Source organism: Salmo salar, chromosome ssa20 (genome assembly GCF_905237065.1).
Source record: "Salmo salar chromosome ssa20, Ssal_v3.1, whole genome shotgun sequence".
In the NCBI taxonomy this organism is placed as follows: Eukaryota; Metazoa; Chordata; class Actinopteri; order Salmoniformes; family Salmonidae; genus Salmo; species Salmo salar.
The window spans coordinates 25,718,609-25,743,599 of NC_059461.1; the positions used below are offsets into that span (position 1 = coordinate 25,718,609).

General features: G+C 43.3%; 1 protein-coding gene across 1 annotated transcript in view; it reads right to left on the reverse strand.

Moving 5' to 3' along the window:
- Window positions 1-1,119: 1,119 nt before the first annotated feature.
- The window catches only part of LOC106579835 (inositol polyphosphate-5-phosphatase A), a 41,299-nt gene continuing 17,427 nt past the window's right edge, over window positions 1,120-24,991 (reverse strand). The window contains exons 2-16 of the mRNA XM_014160092.2: window positions 21,062-21,103; window positions 20,631-20,731; window positions 20,206-20,293; window positions 8,347-8,410; window positions 7,610-7,713; window positions 7,314-7,366; window positions 6,612-6,731; window positions 6,415-6,499; window positions 6,205-6,300; window positions 6,033-6,107; window positions 4,571-4,644; window positions 3,359-3,470; window positions 3,181-3,249; window positions 3,017-3,076; window positions 1,120-1,891 (exon numbers count right to left, since the gene is read on the reverse strand). Coding sequence (XP_014015567.1) covers window positions 3,035-3,076; window positions 3,181-3,249; window positions 3,359-3,470; window positions 4,571-4,644; window positions 6,033-6,107; window positions 6,205-6,300; window positions 6,415-6,499; window positions 6,612-6,731; window positions 7,314-7,366; window positions 7,610-7,713; window positions 8,347-8,410; window positions 20,206-20,293; window positions 20,631-20,731; window positions 21,062-21,103 — 1,125 coding nt within the window. The 3' untranslated portion in view covers window positions 1,120-1,891; window positions 3,017-3,034. The remainder of the gene's footprint in view (window positions 1,892-3,016; window positions 3,077-3,180; window positions 3,250-3,358; window positions 3,471-4,570; window positions 4,645-6,032; window positions 6,108-6,204; window positions 6,301-6,414; window positions 6,500-6,611; window positions 6,732-7,313; window positions 7,367-7,609; window positions 7,714-8,346; window positions 8,411-20,205; window positions 20,294-20,630; window positions 20,732-21,061; window positions 21,104-24,991) is intronic.

Here is a 24,991-nt window from a genome sequence, read left to right on the forward strand (position 1 = left end):
CAGACACCGGAGACAAATTCACTTTTCAGCAGGAAAATAACTTAAAACACAAGGCCAAGGGCCTCCCGAGTGGCGCAGTCGTCTAAGGCACTGCATCGCAGTGCTAGCTATGCCACTAGAGATCCTGGTTCGAGTCCAGGCTCTGTCGCAGCCGGCTGCGACCAGGAGACCCATGGGGCGGGGCACAATTGGCCCAGGGTCATCTGGGTTAGGGGAGGGTTTGGCCGGCACGGATGATCTCATCCCATCGTGCACTAGTGACTCCTGTGGTGGGCCGGGTGCAATGCACACTGACACGGTTGCCAGGTGTACGGTGTTTCCTCCGACACATTGGTGTGGCTGGCTTCCGGGTTAAGCGGGCATTGTGTCAAGAAGCAGTGCTGGGCTTGGCTGGGTTGTGTTCCGGAGGATGCACGGCTCTTGTACGGGAGTTGCAGCGTTGAGACAAGACTGTAACTACCAACTGGATACCACGTAATTGGGGAGAAAAAAGGGTAAAAAGGTATTTATTTTTTATAAACCACAGGCCAAATCTACACTGGAGTTGCTTACCAAAATGACATTGAATGTTCCTGAGTGGCCTAGTTACAATTTTGACCTAAAACGGCTTGACAATCTATGGCAAGACTTAATAGCACCTGTCTAGTAATAATCAACAATAAACTTGACAGAGCTTGAAGAATTTAAAAAAGATTGGGCAAATATTGTACAATCCTGGTGTGCAAAGCTCTTAGAGACTTACCCAAAAAGATTCACAGCTGTAATCGCTTTTACAAAGTATTGACTCACGAGTCTGAATACTTATGTAAATGAGATGTTTCTGTATTTCATTTTCAATAAATTTGCTAAAATAAATAAAAGCATGTTTCACTTTGACATTATGGGGTATTGCATGTAGATGGGTGAGATTTTTTTTTAATGTAATCCATTTTTTGAATTAGGCTTTAACACAACGTGAAATAAGTCAAGGGGTATGAATACTTTCTGAAGGCACTGTATGTACTGTTGAAATGTATGTTTTTAACAAAAGACAACACAACACAACATGAGAATGCACAGAGAAATGCGTATTATGCTACTGCTCTATTCTGAAGAGGGATGCAAGCTGGCCAAACATGCTGACGGTGCATTGAAATACTGCAGTAGCTTTTGTTTATTGTGTTTCTGAATATTTGATTTAAGCATACTTATATTGATAGTAACCAGTTAAAAGTTAGAAAATAAATAGGAAAAATAAAAGACTACTAAAATACAACTGAAAAGCATGCATGCATATTCCATTCAGGGATGTCAGAAGGAATACTTAAATGTAAACCCTTGACAACTGAAAACCGTTTGATCAGCTGAAGTTAGGGTATTTACTTGGCAAGATGCCAGTGTGTGTGTCCTCACATGTCTCCTTAATCCCACTGGGACAGACTTGTGCCCTCCATGACAAGACCGTGGGCTGAACATCAGCAGTCCCACATTGTCTTTTTGTTGGCCCTATTCCACCCAGCAATCTGCCACACATACTCTGGTTCCAATGGTCGAGCACTGAAGGTAGGACTTCAAAAAATACCCCTGCATCTCTGTGTATTTTGGGGTGAGACGATTTAAGATATATGGCCCAGCACAGGACAGAGCAAATTGTCCGTCAAAAAAATCCATAATGCTGATGATCAAATCTGTGGTGATGTCACCCAAGCCATGGCAATCAATAACTTGGAGTGAGAGGAGAGAACGTGAGAGACCTGGTTGGGTGGATACTGACTGACTGCATGCACATCAGGGAGAGGCTGGGTCCTGTGACTGGCTAGGAGCTGTTCTGTTTATCCTCTGGTACGGATAGTGGAGTGGGAGTGTGATAGTGATGGCCAGTGGGACTTGTGTTGGATAGATACTGGCATACCTAAAGGGAGAAAAGTTAATACACTCTTTACCATCCACAAGGAAAACATAACATCTATAAATAATTTGATATTTCAATGTGTAAATGAATGATATAGGATTGGTAAAGGAGATAAAAAAATAAAACATAAAAGTCCAAATTGGGTGAAATCCTACTGGATTCATAGATGGAACCAGGAAAGGCATGGCAGACCAGATAATCACATAATATTTGGAATGCTGTCCCTCTCATTGAAAAGCTAATTGACGGCCCTAAGTTCTTCCGATGCATAAAGCGAAGCCAGTTCAGAAAGGGAACCTGAGTGCATCTAATTTGATGCTAGTAACAATCACACTTACCTTATTTGGCGGTCCATTTAAACTGACGGGTTCTGTTCAAACATCCTACTGTCGCTTGCTGCTACTGCTAGTATGCGTTTGCTCCCACCACCAAACCAGCTTCCTGTTAGGTTCTGTTTTCCTGCTGGGGGATTGGTATAGCCATCCACGCTCACTGCTTGTAGGTCATTTTATATATTGATGCTTTGCTTGGGCTGTGAGCTACCTTGAAGGAGCAGAGCCTATATCGCCAAGACTTGCATTATTAATTCTTTAATAAATGGTTAAACATATTTTTACGTGGTGTTTCCTTTCTGAAATGGCTTTCATCACCGTTAGATCCTCCTGAAGAGGAATCCTCATAAAGGAAAGAACCATCCTATGAAAAAGCCATATAACAGGCAGCAAAACAAAATCACGGCCGTAAAAATGCCAATACACTGCTCTGCACGATGCATGTCTCTCTGGCTGGCGATCTGTCTGGTAATGAATGAACAGAGGTCCCACATTGGGCTTGGTGTAGCTACACACAGTGACAGAAGAGAACATTCTATAGACATAGATCAACAGAAGTGACATTAAACTACATTATGCACAAAGGAGACAGTTTGTCCACAGAGCCACTTCATCTTAGTTCATCCCCACAGCACTCCACTGGACCAGCCTGGCCTTTGGCTCTCTGGGGAATAAGGCCCAGGAGTTGGAAATGATTTTGGCCTGTAATCACTCTTTCAGAGTGACCCCCTGGTTATGGTCCTGTATACCTACACAACATATACTACACACTCACTAGCACATATGCTCTTACCATTGAGCGGGATCCTTGTCAATGGCCATTCGTCTTCAGTGCAAAGGACAAGAAAACAGGCTGGGAAAAAAGGAGGAATACACAATGGTACATAAGTTTCGTCCTGTTTATCAAGGGCCATTTTCAAGACCCGACATGTTACCTTATATAAAAAAAAACATTACCTTGTGGTCTCCCATGCAGACACTAGGGCCCATTGTGTTGTAAACCACACTGCTCGCTCCCTCATCTCTCTAAAATGAAACACACAGCTGTTTAATTGGCCAGTAGAACATGGATCTATGGTAAATACATCAATTAGTCCATGAAGTGTGGATGGCAGAGTGTTGCCAAGTGACTCACCCTGTGGATGATGTCTTGGGCAGTGTGAGACATGAGAATGCGGTCACACCAGGAGGGGCAGCGAGTGTTCATGTACTGGGTGGGTTTAGTGTTGTCCTCACTGTATGGGTAACTGACAGACAGACACACAGCATGGCAGTTAGTGTCAGCAGTAACACTCCTCAGGCATAGTAACAGGGATTGATCGTCATAGTGACTAGGCTGCCAGGGATGATACATTTACATTTACATTTAAGTCATTTAGCAGACGCTCTTATCCAGAGCGACTTACAAATTGGTGCATTCACCTTATGATATCCAGTGGAACAACCACTTTACAATAGTGCATCTAAATCTTTTAAGGGGGGGGTTAGAAGGATTACTTTATCCTATCCTAGGTATTCCTTAAAGAGGTGGCGTTTCAGGTGTCTCCGGAAGGTGGTGATTGACTCCGCTGTCCTGGCGTCGTGAGGGAGCTTGTTCCACCATTGGGGTGCCAGAGCAGCGAACAGTTTTGACTGGGCTGAGCGGGAACTGTGCTTCCTCAGAGGTAGGGGGGCCAGCAGGCCAGAGGTGGATGAACGCAGTGCCCTTGTTTGGGTGTAGGGCCTGATCAGAGCCTGAAGGTATGGAGGTGCCGTTCCCTTCACAGCTCCGTAGGCAATCACCATGGTCTTGTAGCGGATGCGAGCTTCAACTGGAAGCCAGTGGAGAGAGCGGAGGAGCGGGGTGACGTGAGAGAACTTGGGAAGGTTGAACACCAGACGGGCTGCGGCGTTCTGGATGAGTTGTAGGGGTTTAATGGCACAGGCAGGGAGCCCAGCCAACAGCGAGTTGCAGTAATCCAGACGGGAGATGACAAGTGCCTGGATTAGGACCTGCGCCGCTTCCTGTGTGAGGCAGGGTCGTACTCTGCGAATGTTGTAGAGCATGAACCTACAGGATCGGGTCACCGCCTTGATGTTAGTGGAGAACGACAGGGTGTTGTCCAGGATCACGCCAAGGTTCTTAGCACTCTGGGAGGAGGACACAAGGGAGTTGTCAACCGTGATGGCGAGATCATGGAACGGGCAGTCCTTCCCCGGGAGGAAGAGCAGCTCCGTCTTGCCGAGGTTCAGCTTGAGGTGGTGATCCGTCATCCACACTGATATGTCTGACAGACATGCAGAGATGCGATTCGCCGCCTGGTTATCAGAAGGGGGAAAGGAGAAGATTATTAGAGATGATACTTACCTGGGTGGAAACAGGATGTCTTCCTCTGTAATGACATCATGAAAGGCTGAGATCTCCTTGTCATACTTCAGAATCTGAGGGATATAGAAGGATTAACAATTACTGGAGGTCTGAAAACATGGTATCTGCAAACCATAAAGATCTGCATAATGTGAATATTCACTTTCACCTAGAATTCACCATTACTTAAACAAAAATATTTAAACGCAACATGCAACAATTTCAAATGTTTTACTGAGTTACAGTTCATATAAGGAAATCAGTCAATTGATCTAAATTCATTATGCCCTAATCTATGGATTTCACATGACTGGGCAGGGAGGGATGCAGCCATGGGTGGGCCTTGGAGGGCATAGGCCCATCCACTTGGCAGCCAGGCCCACCCACTGGGGAGCCAGGCCCAGCCAATCAGAATTAGTTTTTCTTCATAAAATGGCATTTTTACAGACAGAAATACTCCTCAGCATGAAGTGTACCATAACAGTTTTCATTAGGTTGGGTTTATTTCAATCCTGGCCACATGCCCACAGCTGGCAGCATCCAAGTGATTGGGTCGGGTGCAGCTGAACCCAACCCAATCATAATGCCCATGGTCAATTTAGTTTGACATTCGACATCCATATCGGGCTAGTTAGGGACCATCAGTAAATTACACAATGTACATGGGACAATAGCTCCAAATTCCAACGATTTAAAAACCTAAAACCAACTATAAATTGTCAAAGTTCATATACAAATATTGAAAGCATTTAATGAGACAACTAAAAGATGTGTAACAGGAAAATATTGTCCCATTTACATTGTGTAAGTTATTGATTGTTCCCAACTAGCCCTAGAGATAGGCTACCCAATGTCAAACCAACTTTGCCACGGTTGCACACCAGCCGGCTGAAGATAATTGGTGAAAGAAGTTGGCAAGCACTAGCTAGCCTAGGTGACTTAAAGACAAGACCTGGTTAGACTGTTTCAAGTTATCTAGAAGGGTGAGTGACTAACTGTGTACTGTTTTGACAGAGTGAATGTACAAACTCTTGCCACGTGCAACCACACACACACACACACACACACACACACAAATGAAACCACCCTCACAAGACATTTGGCTTCAGTCATGGCCGCTGCATTTCTTAATGACCTAGCCGAAAAATTAGGCCAAATCAGGAAGTTCAGCCCCCCTTTAATGAAGCATCTTCTGTGGTTGTTTTCAGTTTAGAACTGGTAGGGACAGGAAAGGGAAATGGGCTACCTAGTCAGTTGGACAACTGAATGCATTCAACCGAAATGTGTCTTCCGCATTCAGCCCAACCCGTCTGAATCAGAGAGGTGGGGAGGGGGGGTGCTGCCTTAATCGACATCCACGTCATCGGCGCCAAGGCATTAATGATTGCTGTTAAGGCAGCGAGTGGTAGCCCATGAGATTAATATGGGTGGGGTTGATGTATACAGTAGATAATGTTCTCACCGCTCTGCCGTTGTCCTCTGTGAACACTGCCTGGTGCAGGTAGGCAAATATCTTGGTCTCAATATGGAGAAGAACCTTGAGATGAAGGAACAGGGGATACAGTAAATGTCTGAATCTGAATAACAACAGGGAGACAGTAGGATGGAAGAGGTTGATGGGTGGGGAGACTCACCTTGTGGTCATTGTCCTTTTGCTCACAGATAATTTTTTCCACCTCGTTACTGCTGTCCTTCTTCACTGTCTGCACCACTGCTGAAGTGGACAAGTTCTGGAACACACACAGTTAGGTCAACTAAAACTCTATAGTCATCTAACCATTAGTAAAGTTTCCTGATTTCTGATTCTCATGAAATTCTTAAGGAAGTGGGCCATGTAATAATACCTGGACCAGGCTAAGGGTGTCCAGGCGAAAGTTGAAATCCCCAAACAGGAAGAAGGGGAGTGGGGTGTAGCTGCTGTCTGATATCCTGGAAGGAAACGACAGTGGTATTAATCAAAGTAGGCTCAATGCAAAAGCCTTATATCTCTCAAGTAGTTGGACTTGAGCTGTTCTCCAAAGCTGAGAATGGACAGGCTTACCTGTTGATGACATATCTCAGGGCCTTCTGGCGGTTGTCTGAGTAAATGGAGGGACTGGTGTTACAGGCAATGAGGTTGGAGGCATCATGGAAGAGGTGTACGTTGACTAGGTCCAGACCCCTGCCGAGAGCACACACATGCACGCACGCACACACACACACACACAAAGTGAGAAGTGGCAGGCAGATCTATGAAAAAACGAAATCATTGGGAAGATATTTGTTATTGCCTTCTATCAAATCTACACGTGTGTATGTGTGGGAACCGTTCAGTGGTAGTTATGAAGAGCTTACTTATTAGTGAGTGCACTCGAGGTGCATGCTAGTCCACAAAGAAACACATTTGTCTCCTGTGCCAAGCATTAACTCCTTTTCTGCTGCTGCCACCTGAACACAATTAATGTGCATACAACTGGCAGGCTGTGTTTACTTACAGGGTGACCTTGTAGCACTCTGCCCATGAACTCCTTTTGTCTAAGACCCGGTGGTAGTGACACAGGAGGGCAAATAGTAACTATTGTGCAGAGGAAACCGAGGGTGTTTGCTGAGCTTCAGCTTCAACCACTGCAGTAGCAGTGAGCAATGGGCTGACAGCTGGCTGTGACTGTTCGAGCAGCCTCTCTCTCTGTGGGTCCCTGTCTATTGATGAGCTGTGATAGTAGACAGTATAGTAGAGTAATGTAGAGTAGAGTAGAGCACGTACTGGTTGTGAATGATCCACCGGGTCCTCATAAAGCCCTTCCTAGACCATTTGAACTGCAAAACACATCACACAACAGAAGCTATACCGATGAATGTTTTGTATGTGAAATGTTCAACAAATAGCACCATTTAACTAACTCATTGGAGGGCCATTCTGGTAATTATTGATTATTCAATACAATTTGTCTCATATCCCTGTCAGATTGGGCAGACTCCCCCTTCAGCCCCTATAGACCCATTTGTCCCAACACATCCCGGCCCACCCTGATCTCTCCCAGCCCACACACACACACTTACATCGGGCCAGAAATTCTTCAGGAATTTTTCTTTCTCCACTGTGGTTACTTCATCCAGGGAGCCTACATGCTTGTTCTGTCCAGACACTGCTTTAAAATCCTTAACTGTGAGGGGGAGAAAGGCGTGGAAGGGTAAAATAGTGAGAAAACATGCAAACACTAATCAATAAAGTGACGTTCAGCTTATAACAGCACCATATGTGATCAGAGAACCTATAATCAGGCCATTAGGCAGTGTTTGGTCACTGTGCACTGATCTGACTGGCGACACAGAACATGGCAGCCTGGGATGTTAATGGCTCTTTCATAAGCCTTTTCTGAAGAGCTTTTCCATGCCTAACGTGACTGGACTATGCAACAAGAAAATAATACATCCCACTCTCAATTCAGATTCACTGATATGTCTGGGCCAAAAGAGGTGTCCATCCCTCAGCGGCGTTCAAAAGATGATCAGACACGGTGTATAAAAATACAGACAGGAATCTCCAGACTGACATACACAATTGATCTTGCTTCCTCCTAAACTCTTTTGTGCCAAACTCTAATTATATTATAATCATGATATATTACAAAGGGCCAAGTTTGCACACCAGGACTGATGCAGATGTTCTGAAATTATCGCCATGTGCAGGGCCTGAATGGAAGTGATCCATCATAAGGTGATAACAAAATGTCATTAATCTTTTGTTATTCAAAGTCAATAATGATGTCATACAGATATGATTGTAATGTCCTTACCATTAAAATCATATTGGTAGATGTTTTTCAATGACTTATGGATGAAGTACATGCTTCCCAGGGCCTGTAAGGACAAATAATAAAATACAAGCTCCTTTAAAACAATTGCTGAGAATGGCAGTTTCTGCATTGATGATAGTATAGAGTTTGATTTAAGTTTGCAATTTTATTATGTACATTAGCTAGTACAGTATAGGTAGACAGATTTTTTTCTGTTAGTGAATATAGAATGTCTGATTTTCCAATATTGCATCCTTCAAGAAATACCTTGTACAGTTCTCACTTAGTTTGAATCCATGCCAAATAGTTTCAAGTTTCAACGTCATCATTTCTTGCGAAACAGCTTTATTCACTTCAACATGCTCAAGAGACATGCTAGACCATGCTGGTCAGACACAGCACTCTGGCTTCAGTGGTAAAATACAGTCATAATGACTTAAAGAAACAACCTAATGTCTGAGTCTGTGTCATCCAACATGATCCGATTCTGATTCCATTATTATCATTAACCATCCCAATCTTCAGTAGATCTAGTCTCACACACACCCGGCCTTCAACCCTCCCCTTTTTTCAAGCAATTATATTATGCTCAACTCACTTTTCTCCACAGAAACACATAGTCTTACTGCAATAACACGTACACAGTACACACTCAAACGTGCACACACACATATACACACACGCAAGCACACAAACACACTCTAGCACCTAATCATCCCTGACATGGGCTGACAATTTTGATTGTACTAACTGCCTGCTTCAATGATCTGATTAATCAAACCCTGAGATCAATAAAGACAGAAAATTAAAACAATTTAAAAGGTATTAAGCAGTACGGCTGCTGTCGGCCGCGTTGACGGCTGCGACTCGGGGACGAAGAAAAATATGGCGGCACCCAGAGGGTCTCGGGCGTGACGGCAAGAGAGATCTCTCCCTGAAGAGACCATTCATCTTCACTGCCAGAGCAATCCTCATTTAATGGGATGGAGCTGTCCCTACTCCAACTAGCCCGGATGACCAGCGATTAGGGACAGACCTGTCCATGTTATGTTGGGGGAGGAAGGGGGGTTAGCTGGGGGTTAGAGGAGAGAGAGGGGGTACGGACTAAATGGAGGGTCTCGCAAGTTCGATCTAACATCGACTAATTAAACTGAATCCCTTGGTTATAGCAGAAATTACATCACATTTTATTTTGCTTGAGCATTAGCTCAGTTTAGAAGAAAACATGGTGGCAGTTTTAAGAGTGTTTACCGACTAAGAAACATTGTATAATGTACTGTATATATAGTGAAGGTATGTATCAATAGCATTGGATGTTTTTGTTGTTGATATTCTTAAAACCATAAAACTGTTTTATGACTGTAAAAGTCTGCTGTGCCTTTTCACAAAAACCTTAATGTCACACACACATACACACAGAAAGGTTCTCCTCCACATACTCTGCAAACCACCTATCTTCATCAATCAGGTTTGTGCACAGTTTAATAAAAAACTATCGACTTACAAGTGATTTTTTTATCAAAACACCATTTGTACAAGGAATGCCTGCATGCCTGCCTCCCTCCTCACAGCCCCTTTGAACAGAGACCCCACCCCCTATCCCTCAGCCTCTCCTGGCCAGGGAGCTGATGATCCACAGCCGAAGAGAAACAAATTGAAAATCAATGTGGGTGGCACAGGCGAAATGAGAATGAGGCATTGGGGGCTGCAGCCCTCTTAGGGCAGGGGAGGAGGGGCGCAGACACCCCAGCACAGCGGAAACATAGTCCCAGCTGTCCGCCACTCCCCTCAGCCCTTATTTATTGTTTACAAATGGCCTGGGATCAATAGTTTTAATCTAGAGTTAAATTTATTGACTTTGGCCTGTCTCCCCACACCTGGCCATTGACTTTCCCCTCCACTTCACACACTCTGAGTGCGGACAGATCCATTGACCCCCACTGTCAGGGCTCCAGTGTTAGGGTCTCACCTGGGTGGGGTTAGGGTTAATACTGTGCCACTCTGCACGTGATAGGGATGGACCCTCCCAAGACTGGATTTATGCAACAACTACTGTGTTGACCTGCCAGACCATTAGGAACCAGGCTCTACTATGACAGTTAGAACGTGGCTCAGAATTAAAAACGCTGGCAAACAGTCCTTATTGCAGGTACAGAGGCCATTGGAAAGGAGGTGAGGATAGAGTTGGTCTAAGAGCTGGCAGTATGACAGGTGTGGAGATTGAGACAGCGTCCATGACCGAGACAGCCTCCTACAGCTCTATAATGGCAGTTTAGTGCTGTACCGACACACAGTCATATACTGTAGTTACATTTAGAGAGAGGTGGGGGGCCAGAGGATAAATTAGGATAAGACCTGGGGAGAGCCAAGACCAAGTGTATAAACCAGCCTTTAAACACATGGCCTCTGTGTGTACTCACACTTTATAACTTTCAGAATATACAGTTCATCATACTTTAACTTTGAGAAACATTCCCACCCACATACTGTCACGTTGCAATGAACTATACAAAAGGATACAACAGTTAAGTGTGTTGGTATTTCTATTCCTTTCACAGGTCAAATATACAAGCTCAGCATGTAACCCAAGGTCCTGCCTACACACAGAGATCAAAACCAGGGAAACATCCAACTGGGATTTAGGGAAAACCAGGGAATTTATTGAAAGTTCCAGGAATTTTGCAACCCTAGGTCAAACTATACTGAACAGATATATAAAGGCAACAAGCAACAATTTCAAAGATTTTACTGAGTTACAGTTCATATAAGGAAATTTAAATAAATTCATTAGGCTCTAATCTATCGAATTCACATGACTGGGAATACATATATGCATCTGCTGGTCAAAGATATCTTTTTTTTTTAAAAGGTAGGGACGTGGATCTGAAAACCAGTCAGTATTTGGTGTGACCACCATTTGCCTCAAGCAGTGCTACACATATCCTTCGCATAGAGTTGATCAGGCTGTTGATTGTGGCCTGTGGAACGTTGTCCCACTCCTCTTCAATGGCTGTGTGAAGTTGTTGGATATTGGCGGGAACTGGAACACGCTGTAGTACACATTGATCAAGAGCATCCCAAATGTGCTCAATGGGTGAGGGGCAATGTTCCTTCTAAAAAAATTTAGCACTGAGCAAATTTCTGGTCTGTTGAGTGCAAACTTGAACGTTGTGAAAATTCTGTGCAACTTCCAGCGCGCGTTAACTGTGAACACTGAGTCTATATGCATCCCATAACATTTTAACATGGAAATAGCTGTTATATCATTCAGCCTACAGTAGCATCCAATTTGTGGTGTTCAATGTAAGCCTACATTCCATGAGACTTTTGAAAAAAAACATGCAGGGCTTGATATTAAACTGTTTATCCACTTGTCCTTCAGACAAGGAGGTGACTGAAAATGTTATTGTGTTGTTTGATGCAAGAAACCACTTTACAAAATAAAATACCATTATTACAGAGAATCAGACAAATTATGCTGCCATCTGCCTATAGGCTACAACACTGCCCCTTTAAGACAAAAAAAAGCAATTTACCTGATTTTTCAAAGATATCTAGAAATGTATACGTTTTGTGCTCTTATAGGAAGCAATCACACCCCTATTGCTGACTACAAATGATCTAGAACTGGGCTAATAACTCACTAACAAGCAAAGGATATGAACAACATGTGCACACGTGGCTACATGCAGCTCTCGCTTTAATCTCAAAACAAGCTCATCTACTCATGACCGCTCATGCTGTAAACAAAGTCCAGTTTAAAGTAAATGGCACAGATCCATATTTTGCAATGGTCTATTTGCATATAGGCCTACTGCAGCTCTGATTGTTTATGCCGCACTGGTCTGTGTAGAGTACGGGCTGAGTAGTGCGTGTCAATGCAATAGAATCCTACTCTGATGTGTTCTGCCTACAACAAAATCTCTTGCATAGTTCATTTTGTTTTGGTATGTTGCATTGAAAGTGGCTAATATTGTCTTGATTCGATCACAATTGCCACAATAAAGGGTAATGTTAACAGGAAAAACTCTAGAACAGTGGTCACCAACCTTTTCTGAGTCAAGATCTCTTTGAGTCAAAATTCATGCCGAGATTGTAGTAGCCGGGCTGGCAAAACACTGGATCACTGCTACTACTTCTGCGATGCATACAATGCCCTCCCCCGCCCTCCGTTCGGCAAATCCGACCATGACTACATTTTGCTTCTCCCCTCCTATAAGCAGAAACTCAAACAGGATGTACCCGTGACGAGGATCATTCAACGCTGGTCTAACCAATCGGAATCCACGCTTCAAGATTGTTTTGATCACGTGGACTGGGACATGTTCCGGGTAGCCTCAGAGAATAATATAGATTTATATGCTGATTCAGTGAGTGAGTTTATAAGGAAGTGCATAGGAGATGTTGTTCCCACTGTGACTATTAAAACCTACCCTATCCAGAAAACATGGATTGATGGCGAACCACCGCATTTAACCATGGAAAGATGACCGGGAATATGCCCGAATACACTACAAGGCAGTCAAACAAGTGAAACGTCAGTATAGGGACAAAGTGGAGCCGCAATTCAACAGCTCAGACATGAGACGTATGTGGCAGGGTCTACAGGAAATCACGTACAACAAAACGAAAACCAGCCACATCAGTCACTGTGTTGCTTCCAGACAAACTGAACACTTTCTTTGCCCGCTATGAGGATAATACAGTGCCACCGACGCGTACCACTACCAAGGACTGTGCCCCCCCTCTCCTTCTCCGTGGCCGACGCGAGTAAGACATTTAAACGGCTCAGACGGCATCCTTAGCTGCATCCTTAGAGCATGCGCAAACCAGCTGGCTGGTGTGTTTACGGACATATTCAATCTCTCCCTATCCCAGTCTGCTGACCCCACATGCTTCCTGTACCCAAGAAGGCAAAGGTAACTGAACTGAATGACTATCGCTCCGTAGCACTCACTTCTGTCATCATGAAGTGCTTTGAGAGACTAGCCAAGGATCATATCACCGCCATCTTACCTGTCACCCTAGACCCACTGCAATAAGCATACCGCCCCAATAGGTCCACAGATGATGCAATCGCCATCCCACTGCACACTGCCCTATCCCATCTGGACAAGAGGAAAACCTATGTAAGAATGCTGTTCATTGACTACAGCTCAGCATTTAACACCATAGTACCCTCCAAGCTCAACATTAAGCTTGAGGCTCTGGGTCTCAAACCCCGCCCTGTGCGATTGGGTCCTGGACTTCCTGACAGGCCTCCCCAGGTGGTGAAGGTAGGAAACAACATCTCCACTTTGCTAATCCTCAACACTGGGACCCCACAAGGGTGCGTGCTCAGCCCCCTCCTGTACTCACTGTTCACCCATGACTGCGTTGCCATGCATGCCTCAAACTTGATCATCAGGTTTGCAAACAACACAACAGTAATAGGCTTGATCACCAGCAATGATGAGAGCCTATAGGGAGGAAGTGAGGGCACTCGGAGTGTGGTGTCAGGAAAACAACCTCTCACTCAACGTCAACGAAACAAAGGAGATGATCATGGACTTCAGGAAACAGCAGAAAGAGCACCCCCCTATCCACATTGACGGGACAGCAGTGTAGAAGGTGGGAAGTTTCAAGTTCCTTGGCGTACACATCACGGACAAACTAAAATGGTCCACCCACACAGACAGTGTGGTGAAGAAGGCGCAACAGCGCCTCTTCAAACTCAGGAGGCTGAAGAAATGTGGCTTGTCACCTAAAACCCTCACAAACTTCTACAGATGCACAATTGGGAGTATCCTGTCGGGCTGTATTACAGCAGGAAGGCCAAAAAGATCATCAAGGACAACAACCACCTGAGCCACTGCCTGTTCACCCCGCTACCATCCAGAAGATGAGGTCAGTACAGGTGTATCAAAGCTGGGACCAAGAGACTGAAAAATAGCTTCTATCTGAAGGCCACCAGACTGTTAAACAGCCATCACTAACACAGAGAGGCTGCTACCTACAGTTGAAGTCAGAAGTTTACATACACTTAGGTTGGAGTCATTAAAACTCGTTTTTCAACCACTCCATACATTTCTTGTTAACGAACTATAGTTTTGGCAAGTCGGTTTGGACATCTACTTTGTGCATGACACAAGAAATGTTTCCAACAATTGTTAACAGACAGATTATTTCACTTATAATTCACTGTATCACAATTCCAGTGGATCAGAAGTTGACATACACCTTCAAACTCAGTGCCTCTTTGCTTGACATCATGGGAAAATCAAAAGAAATCAGCCAAGACCTCAGAAAAATAAATTGTAGACCTCCACAAGTCTAGTTCATCCTTGGGAGCAATTTCCAAATGCCTGAAGGTACCACGTTCATCTGTACAAACAATAGTACGCAAGTATAAACACCATGGGACCACGCAGCCGTCATACCGCTCAGGAAGGAGACGCGTTCTGTCTCCTGGAGATGAACGTACTATGGTGCAAAAAGTGCAAATCAATCACAGAACAACAGCAAAGGACCTTGTGAAGATGCTGGAGGAAACAGGTACAAAAGTATCTATATCCACAGTAAAACGAGTCCTATATCAACATTACCTGAAAGGCCGCTCAGCAAGAAAGAAGCCACTGCTCCAAAACCGGCATAAAAAATCCAGACTATGCTTTGCAACTGCACATGGGGACAAAGATCATATTTTTGGGAGAAATGTCCTCTGGTCTGATGAAACAAAAATAGAACTGTTTGGCCATAATGACCATCGTTATGTTTGGAGGAAAAGGGGGGAGGCTTGCAAGCCGAAGAACACCATCCCAACCGTGAAGCACGGGGGTGGCAGCATCATGTTGTGGGGGTGCTTTGCTGCAGGAGGGACTGGTGCACTTCACAAAAGGAAGGAAAATTATGTGGAATAAAAACTATGTGGATATATTGAAGCAACATCTCAAGACATCAGTCAGGAAGTTAAAGCTTGGTCGCAAATTGGTCTTCCAAATAGACAATGACCCCAAGCATACTTCCAAAGTTGTGGCAAAATGGCCTAAGGACAAAAAAGTCAAGGTATTGGAGTGGCCATCACAAAGCCCTGACCTCAATCCTATAGAAAATGTGTGGTCAGAACTGAAAAAGCGTGTGCGAGCAAGGAGACCTACAAACCTGACTCAGTTACATTAGCTGTGTCAGGAGGAATGGGTAAAAAATTCACCCAACTTATTGTGGGAAGCTTGTGGATGGCTACCCGAAATGTTTGACCCAAGTTAAACAATTTAAAGGCAATTCTACCAAATACTAATTGAGTGTATGAAAACTCCTGACCTACTGGGGATGTGATGAAAGAAATAAAAGCTGAAATAAATCATTCTCTCTACTATTATTCTGACATTTCACATTCTTAAAATAAAGTGGTGATACTGACTGACCTAAGACAGGGAAGGCTTACTAGGATTAAATGTCAGGAGTTGTGAAAAACTGAGATTAAATGTATTTGGCTAAGGTGTATGCAAACTTCCGACTTCAACTGTACATACAGACTTGAAATCATTGGCCACTAACAAATAGATCACTAGTCACTTTATTATTGCCACTTTAATAATGATGTTTACATATCTTGAACTACTCATCCCAGATGTATATACTGTATTTTATAACCATCTATTGCCTCTCGTCTATGCTGGTCGGTCATGGCCCATCCATATATTTTTATATGTACATATTCTTAATTCATCCCTTTACTTAGATTTGTGTGTATTAGGTAGTTGTCGTAGAATTGTTAGATTACTTGTTAGATATTGCTGCACTGTCGGAACTAGAAGCACAAGCATTTCGCTACACTCGCAATAACATATGCTAACCATATGTACAGTATGTGACCAATACACTTTGATTTAAAATTGTTAAATTAGGAGCATAGTTGGTTTAGCCACGGAAAAAGTCAGGAACTGAGGTAATGGATGGGCTGGACATGCCAGGAGAAGAGTTTCGATTGGTTAGCATGCTTCTGTCTGTAACGTGAGCTGTTTAGTATATGTTGATAGTCCTTTCTACTATGCCGTTTTTTAAAGATATATCATTAGTGTCACAGGCCGGCTCATAGCCTGTGGCAAAAATGAGAGGACATCGACAACTGGTATAGGCCAATTCAAAACGTTCTTTATTATAAAACAAAACTATTAACAATAAACAAAGAAAAAGGAATGAGGTGTGGAAATGTCATAATGTAAGGTGTATGTAAGGTGCATGGATGCGTGAATATGTATGTGTAAACATGACTGAGTGGAAACTAAATACAGCTACAAAGGAACAAACAAAACCGGATCATACCTGGAGGAGCAGGGAGAAAGAGAGCAAGCCCAGCGAGCCAGAAGCTCAGCGAGGAGCCAGACCAGCCAGACCCGACAGACCATCCAGACCAGAGAGAGGTTAGTGGAGCAGTTGGTTAAATACCCTGAGCCCAGGTGGCTCCAATCACACCAGCTGCAATCACTAACGACCCTCCTCTGCCTGCAGGGGGAACCACTCCTGCACTGCAGAGGAGGAGCCGTGACATTAGCCATCGAGAACTACAAAAGTTTTGCTACTTTTCTCAACAACATTGATCCCCTGAATTTAGCAGGTGCTATCGACAGATCAGTTGGAAAAGTGATGGGCTACTTTCTGCCAGAGGTGTGGACTCGAGTCACATGACCTGGACTCGAGTCAGACTCGAGTCAGAAATATGATGACTTGGACTCGACTTTGACACCAATGACTCGTGACTTGACTTGGACTTGAGCCTTATGACTCGACCTGACTTGATACCCTCCCCAAGCCCAAATATCAAAAATTATGCTATTAAAAAAGTGTGCAGCGCATCAACTCTTCATTTAATGGATTACAGTTTCAATCGAACAGCAGCCAATAAAATTGTGCCAGCTGAGAAAAAGTTGTGCGTGGCAGTGCAGAGGAACGTCGGCGGGTGAATTCAGATGGAGCCCTTGGAAAGATGATATCTAAAATTATTATTTTCAGATATAAAGACAATGCTGTATCAACAAAAAACGGATTGTAACTTGCAAAACATGCGGGAAGAAAATTACAGATGGAGGCGCAACAATTTCCAACTTTGTTCGACATTTGAAGCTGAACAAAGAACGGTAAATCGTGGCTAATATAGCCGACAGCTATATATTTTATTACTTTACTAATGTATCATGTAGGCTAGCGTAAAGTTAAATCAATGAGCCTCCACACAGTCAGTCAGTGCGGGAACATGATCATTGCACCCAAGATTGAGCTCCAACTGGCTAGGCAGTTGGTAGCCTAAATCCTGCCTGACGTTCCTAAAACAAGGTTGGGCGATTGTGTACAAGCCTACAACGCCCGATTGCGCCCCATAGCGATCTTCGATAGTCGATCACTATTGGGGGAGGGGGGGTGTCTTTCTCATGGCTACCCATGTATTTCCATGGAAATATAACGTTTATTGGAAAGCAATAAATATATAGATATTTTTAAAAGCATTCATGATTTGCGTAAATGTAATATACTTACTATTACTCGTTAAAAATATGAAATGGTATTACATTTGGTGAAGAGCACGCATAGCACATTCATCTCCTGCACATCTATGACTCCAGTGTTTTATTGGTATATTGTAATTACTTCGCCACCATGGCCTATTTATTGCCTTACCTCCCTTATCTTACCTCATTTGCACACACTGTATTATTGACTGTATGTTTGTTGATTCCATGTGTAACTCTGTGTTGTTGTATGTGTCAAACTGCTTTGCTTTATCTTGGCCAGGTTGCAGTTGTAAATGAGAACTTGTTCTCAACTAGCCTACCTGGAGAAATAAAGGTGAAAAAAAGAGCACATTATGACTTGTTTAGGACTCGAAACTCAAAGTTAAAGACTTGAGACTTGACTCGGACTTGCCTGTCTTGACTTGGGACTTGACTTGGGACTTGAGTGCTAAGACTTGAGACTTACTTGGGACTTGTAAAACAATGACTTGGTCCCACCTCTGCTTTCTGCACATGTCACGGTCAGTGTGAATCGGAGTGACTTGACACAATGCTGGCCAAACAAGATGTTGCTACAAACAAAACGGAGTTAAATGATTCCAGTCTGCCGTGAAGCGTTCATCCATGTATATGGGTAAGAGTCTAGCTACATTTTCAGATATAAGTTTCTAATTTTGTCAGAAATTCATTTTTATTGCAAGTTAAAGTGTACTGTTATTTAGCTAGCGAATGTTAGCTTACTGGCTTGGTAGTTAAGGTTACATGTATGATCTGTGTAGTAATATTATTCAAATCAGAAATCTATTTGCATTGCTAGTTATAGCCTAACGTTAGCTAGCTAACATTGAACCTAGTTTGTTAGCTTTAGCTACCTGCAGATTCATACTACACCTATGACAATGTTTGTATTGGTAGTAGTATGAGTTGGGATTGTGCCGGTTCATTGTTTAGCTAGCTAGCTATGTAGTTACATGTCTAAACAAAATACTCCACTTCGTCCGGATTATTACATGACCCATCAAATTAGCCAGGGGTGATTACGGCCATCTATTGTATTTCATGAACATGTGTACATATCTAGACAATAGTGACCCATCCACTTAGCTAGATGTGGCTGGGGGGAGGTTATAGCATTTCCTTCACATGACCCATCAATTTAGACAAGTGTGTCGGGTAATAATCTAATAATTATAAAATATGTATGAAATATTTTGATCTGGACACTTTCTTATTTTGATTTTGCAAGTAACCATCTCAGTGTACCATTAACACCATCTGTATCCTGTGCATGTGACAAATAAACATACATTTTATTTGACATAGTATGTGTTTACCAGATGGCCTCACATGTGAATCCTTAAAGAGATGGGTGGGGCTAAGGCTTAAGAGGGTGTGAACGATGCGGAATGGGTGTAGACAAAGAAGAGCTCTCCTGTAGGTGTACCAAAACATTCAAGGGCCATTTTCTCAAAAGTGGGGTTACAAGTTGATCAACTTTCAAAGCAGAATTACTTTACCATTGTTCCTCAACTGCAGTGTATGACATACCATTTTCTAGCTCAGAGTCTTTACTTTTATCCAATGTAAAATTTGAGAAATTAAGCTTTTTGTGTGTATGGAAAATTCCCCGGGATCTTTTATTTTAGCTCATGAAACATGGGACCAACACTACGTTGCATTTACATTTTTGTTCAGTCACCCTAGTTTCAATGGTCAAATGAACTGCGAGACCCTAAGTCAATGATAAACCTGAGCTGTCCGGTGGGTTAGGGTCCACCACCATTGACTGCTTTCATGTTGTTGAAGCTTGGTCCTCAGATTATACTATTGAGAAAAGCAGATACTTATATATTTAATGACAAGCTTTTTGTAAAAGAAAGAGAGCAGTAGTATGGAGCAGGGCCCCACCTTGTGGTAACAGAGGTACACTGCTGTCTGGACAATAATTTGACTGTCGTAGGAGATACAAGCTCTTCTAAAGGCTGGCACACATTCCACCGAATGTGGATCTAGCATTTATCTACTGATCGTTCACCGCACTGTGTTTTAGGGACAACCCGCTGTAGATGTCTGACAGCCTCATTTTTCACACGATTCTACATGTAAAACTCAGTTCACAAATTACGTTCAGAGGTGCTAAGTACTCTCGGCCAGCAAATGCTATTAGTGTGTCTGAGCCCTAAAGACAAAGACACCAATGGTAACTCTTGTAAGGATTTACACAACATGCCTCATGTCCATCAAGCTCCACTGCATTACTATATCGATGTTCATGTCAAACAACTGAAATTGGTGTAACCCTAGACCAAGCATGGTGGTTATAGAGAGTCTCTCAATTCAACTTCAGTCAGTTGATCACTGTAGAACTCACAGTGAAGCTGTCCACGTTCTTGAAGTGGTTGTCCACATAGGTGCAGACCCTGTCAAAGTCTCTCATCTCCTCATTGGACTCAATGTTCCTGAAGACCAGATGAGGAGAGAAGAATAGGCTGAACATATTGCTGCATACAATATCACAGTATCATTACTTTTTAGGGACTTGGTTGTCTGGTGGGAGGTGTGGACAGTTGTCTGGTGGGAGGTGTGGACAGTAGATGTCTATATAACATCATATAGTCTTTCACACAGATTTTATAAAAATGTTCACAGTTAAAATCCCTTCTGGCACATCACCTGCCAGATAAATCATGAGAGTTGTACTGCTGATCAGATAAATAGAAAACTATAATGAAACTAGGCAGCATTTATGAATACTTTGGAACGTGAACCATAGAGTTTGGCACAGTGATATCTTACCAAAAGAAGTTCTCTGCGTGGCCCATGTTGACCATGTAGTCCTTCCCTCCAACCTCCTGGAAATGCAGGGCGATGAAGCGTGGTTTGTGACTCTGGACTGTCTGTGAAAAAACAGAGACATCAGGCAGGCCGTTAATCTACCACAATCATGTGCCATAATGGTGGTAAGTGTGAGGCTAGCTACTGAATTCTGGTAAGTAAATATTATTTCTTAAGATTACTTTTACAACTTTGGACTTTTACAAGGCATAATGTGTTGGCTAAATAGTAGAAAGTGTATTTTTCACAGAATGAGTGAGTGACTTAAGGTGTTTGCATTACAACAGTAAAACAGCTGATCTATGTAGTAACAGTAAGGAAGAGTCACAGAGATATTTGTTTTACTTGAGGTACCATTCTATAGTGGACACCTGAGAGGGATCCAAACTCACCCCAAAGAATTCTCGCATCCAGTCACTCTCAATCTCACCCACCTGTTGGTTTAAAAACAAACATTTTAAATTCACACATGGTTTCTACCACTTAGCCTACAGTCAAATATAATAACTGAACAGTTGAGACATACAACACAAAGGGCATAAACATAATGGTTTAAATGAGATCCCGGAAATTATGTCAACCCAGGTGTACCAATCAACCTGACCAGGCACCTTTCCTCTCCACTGACCATGTTTAATAATATATTAGCATTTGACAGTGGAGGATATAAAACATGCATAAAGGTGGATAAACACAACACTACACAGGCTTGTCAAACATTTCGGTGGGAAATACAGTGAGGTTTATGCAGACACCCACCATGATTGACCAAACAGGTAAGATTATATGTTGAACACTTAACGAATGCAATACACAATGTTAATGTGAGATTAAACTAGCTATTTGTCCTTCCATTTTGTTTAACATTTTAAAGTAAAGTCCCCATATTTAGTGACCCTATTAGATTTGTTTTATTCAATTCAGTCTGGTATGAGAACAGTAGCCCCTATGTGCAAAAGCAGGGTGTATGAGGAAAGCTGAGTATCTTGTCATGACTTTAAATAGCTAATTTACTATATGTATTTCATTTTTTTTATATGTTGTCTGATTTTTGTGCTTTGGATTTAGTTTATAGGTCTATGTAATAAGTAATTTCAATGTTATATAATTTCAAAGTAGTTATTGTCCATGTTTCATATTAGTTCACTGTTTGCTGTTCTAAGTTAAATCCTTTTAACTTTGGAGAGACCATTACACTCTCATGGCCATTGTTTATTTGTGGTTCTCACCTCTGCCTTTGTCTCCAAAGTGTTACTATTTGCAATGTGTGTGTGTGTGCTTCACACCTTCTATGCGAGTCAAATCAAATCAAATTGTATATGTTGCATGCGCTGAATACATGTGTAGACCTTACATTTTAAATGCTTACAAGCCCTTAACCAACAATACAGTTAAGAAAAACGTGTTAAGAAATGATTTACTAAAATAAACTGAAGTAAAAAATTTATAACAAAAATAGAAAAATAACAATTAAGGGGCAACTATAAAATAACAGTAGCGAGGCTATATACAGGGGGTACTGGTACAGAGTCAATGTGCGGGGGCACTGGTTAGGCGAGGTAATTGAGCTAATGTGTACTGTTAGGTAGAGGTAAAGTGACTATGCATGGGTAATAAGCAGACTGTAGCAGCAGCATAAAAATGGGGGTGGGGGGACAATGCAAATAGTCTGGGTAGCTATTTGATTAGTTGTTCAGGAGTCCTATGGCTTGGGGGTAGAAGATGTTAAGAAGCCTTTTCAACCTAGACTTCGTTCTCTGGTACCGCTTGCCATGAAATAGCAGAGAACAGTCTATGACTAGGGTGGCTGGAGTCTTTGGCAATTTTTTGGCCAACCTCTGACACGGCCTGGTATAGAGGTCCTGGATGGCAGGAAGCTTGGCCCCCGTGATATACTGGGCCGTACGCACTACCCTCTGTAGTGTCTTGCGGTCGGAGGCCGAGCAGTTGCCATACCAGGCGGTGACGCAACCAGTCTGGATGCTCTTGATGGTGCAGCTGTATAACTTTTTGAGGATCTGAGGACCTATGCCAAATCTCCTGAGGGGGAATAGGTATTGTCATGGCCTCTTCACGACTGTCTTGGTGTTTGAACCATGATAGTTTGTTGGTGATGTGGACACCAAGGAACTTGAAGCTCTCATCCTGCTCCACTAAAGCCCCCTTCCTGCTCCACTAAAGCCCCGTTGATGAGAATGGGGGTGTGCTCATTCCTCCTTTTCCTGTGGTCGACAATCATCTCCTTGTCTTGATCACATTGAGGGAGAGGTTGTTATCCTGGCACCACACTGCCAGGTCTCTGACCTCCCCTATAGGCTGTCTCATCGTTGTCTGTGATCAGGTTGTGTCGTCAGCAAACTTAATGATGGTGTTGGAGTCGTGCTTGGCCATACAGTCATGGGTGAACAGGAAGTACAGAAGGGGACTGAACACGCATCCCTGAGGGGCCTCTGTGTTGAGGATCAGCGGGGCAGATGTCGTTACCTACCCTTACCACCTGGGGGCGACCCGTCAGGAAGTCCAGGATCCAGTTAGAGGGAGGTGTTTAGTTCCAGGGTCCTTAGTTTAGTGATGCGCTTTGAGTCCTGGTAATCCGTCTGGCCCTGCGGCCTTGTGAATGTTGACTTGTTTAAAGGTCTTACTCACATCGGCTACGGAGAGCGTGATCACACAGTCGTCCAGAGCAGCTGATGCTCTCATGCATGCTTCAGTGTTGTTGGCCTCGAAGCAAGCATAGAAGGCATTTAGCTTGTCTGGTAGGCTTGTGCGACTGGGCAGCTCGCGGCTGTGCTTCCCTTTGTAGTCCATAATAGTTTGCAAGCCCTGCCACATCCGACAAGCATCGGAGCCGGTGTAGTACGATTCAATCTTAGTCCTGTATTGATGCTTTGCCTGTTTGATGGTTCGTCGGCGGGCATAGCGGGATTTCTTATAAGCGTCCCGCTCCCTTTAGCTCAGTGTGGATGTTGCCTGTAATCCATGGCTTCTGGTTGGGGTATGTACGTATGGTCACTGTGGGAACAACCTCATTGATGCACTTATTGATGAAGTCAGTGACTGATGTGGTGTACTCAATGCCATCGGAAGAATATCGGAACATATTCTAGTCTGTGCTAGAAAAACAGTCCTGTAGCTTAACATCTGCGTCATCTGACCACTTCCTTATTGAGCGAGTCACTGGTACTTCCTGCTTTTGTTTTTACTTGTAAGCAGGAATCAGGAGGATAGTTGTGGTCAGATTTGCCAAATGGACCGAAAACCCAGCCAGCTGTATGTTATCTATGTCATCGTTCGGCCACGACTCAGTGAAACATAAGATATTACAGTTTTTAATGTCCCGTTGGTAGGATAGTCTTGATCGGAGCTCATCCATTTTGTTATCCAATGACTGCACTTTGGCTAATAGGACTGATGGTAGAGGGGGATTACTCACTCGCCGTCAGATCCTTACAAGGCACCCCGACCTACGTCCCCGATATCTCCGTCTCTTCTTCATGCGAATGACGGGGATTTGGGCCTTGTCGGGTGTCTGAAGTAAATCCTCCACGTCCGACTCGTTAAAAAAAAAAATCTTCGTCCAGTATGAGGTGAGTAATCGCTATCCTGATATCCAGAAGCTCTTTTCTGTCATAAGAGACAGTGGCAGAAACATTATGTACAAAATAAGTTACAAATAACGTGAAAAAAACACACAAAAGCACAATTGGTTAGGAGCCCATAAAACACCAACCATCTCCTCCGGCACCATCATCACTCACTGTACAGATAAAGTTTAGGCTTGGTGTTTTTACTTCACAGTAATGTCATTTTGTAAATTTTGTCAACTGTAATTCTGTGTGTCAATCACCCCGTCTGATGGTTCTACATCCACTTTTCATAGACCTCTTGAAAAAGAAAATCGGTGTTTGTGGCACCATTCGTCCTAACAGAATCGGTTTCCCCAAGACCAAGGTAAAAGACATGACAAAGACAGCAGAGAGGGGGACCATACATTGGCTCAAGACTAACAAGCTGCTTTTTGTGAAATGGAAGGACACTAGGAAAGTAACCATGCTCAACACAGCATAAGGCATTCAATAACAACCATGTCTCAAGGAGGGTGAAAAATGAAGAATGTCCCCATTCCTGTTTCTATGAAGGACTACAATACCAGCATGGGGGATGTCGACCTATCTGATGCTCTGATAGGCTACTACCAGGTCCTCCACAAGACCAGGAAGAGGTATGACTTTTTTTTGACGACTTTGTGGACATTGCTACAGTAAATGCTTTCATTCTCCACAAGTAGATGGCCAAAGCAAAAGGTCAAAACCCTCTCTCCC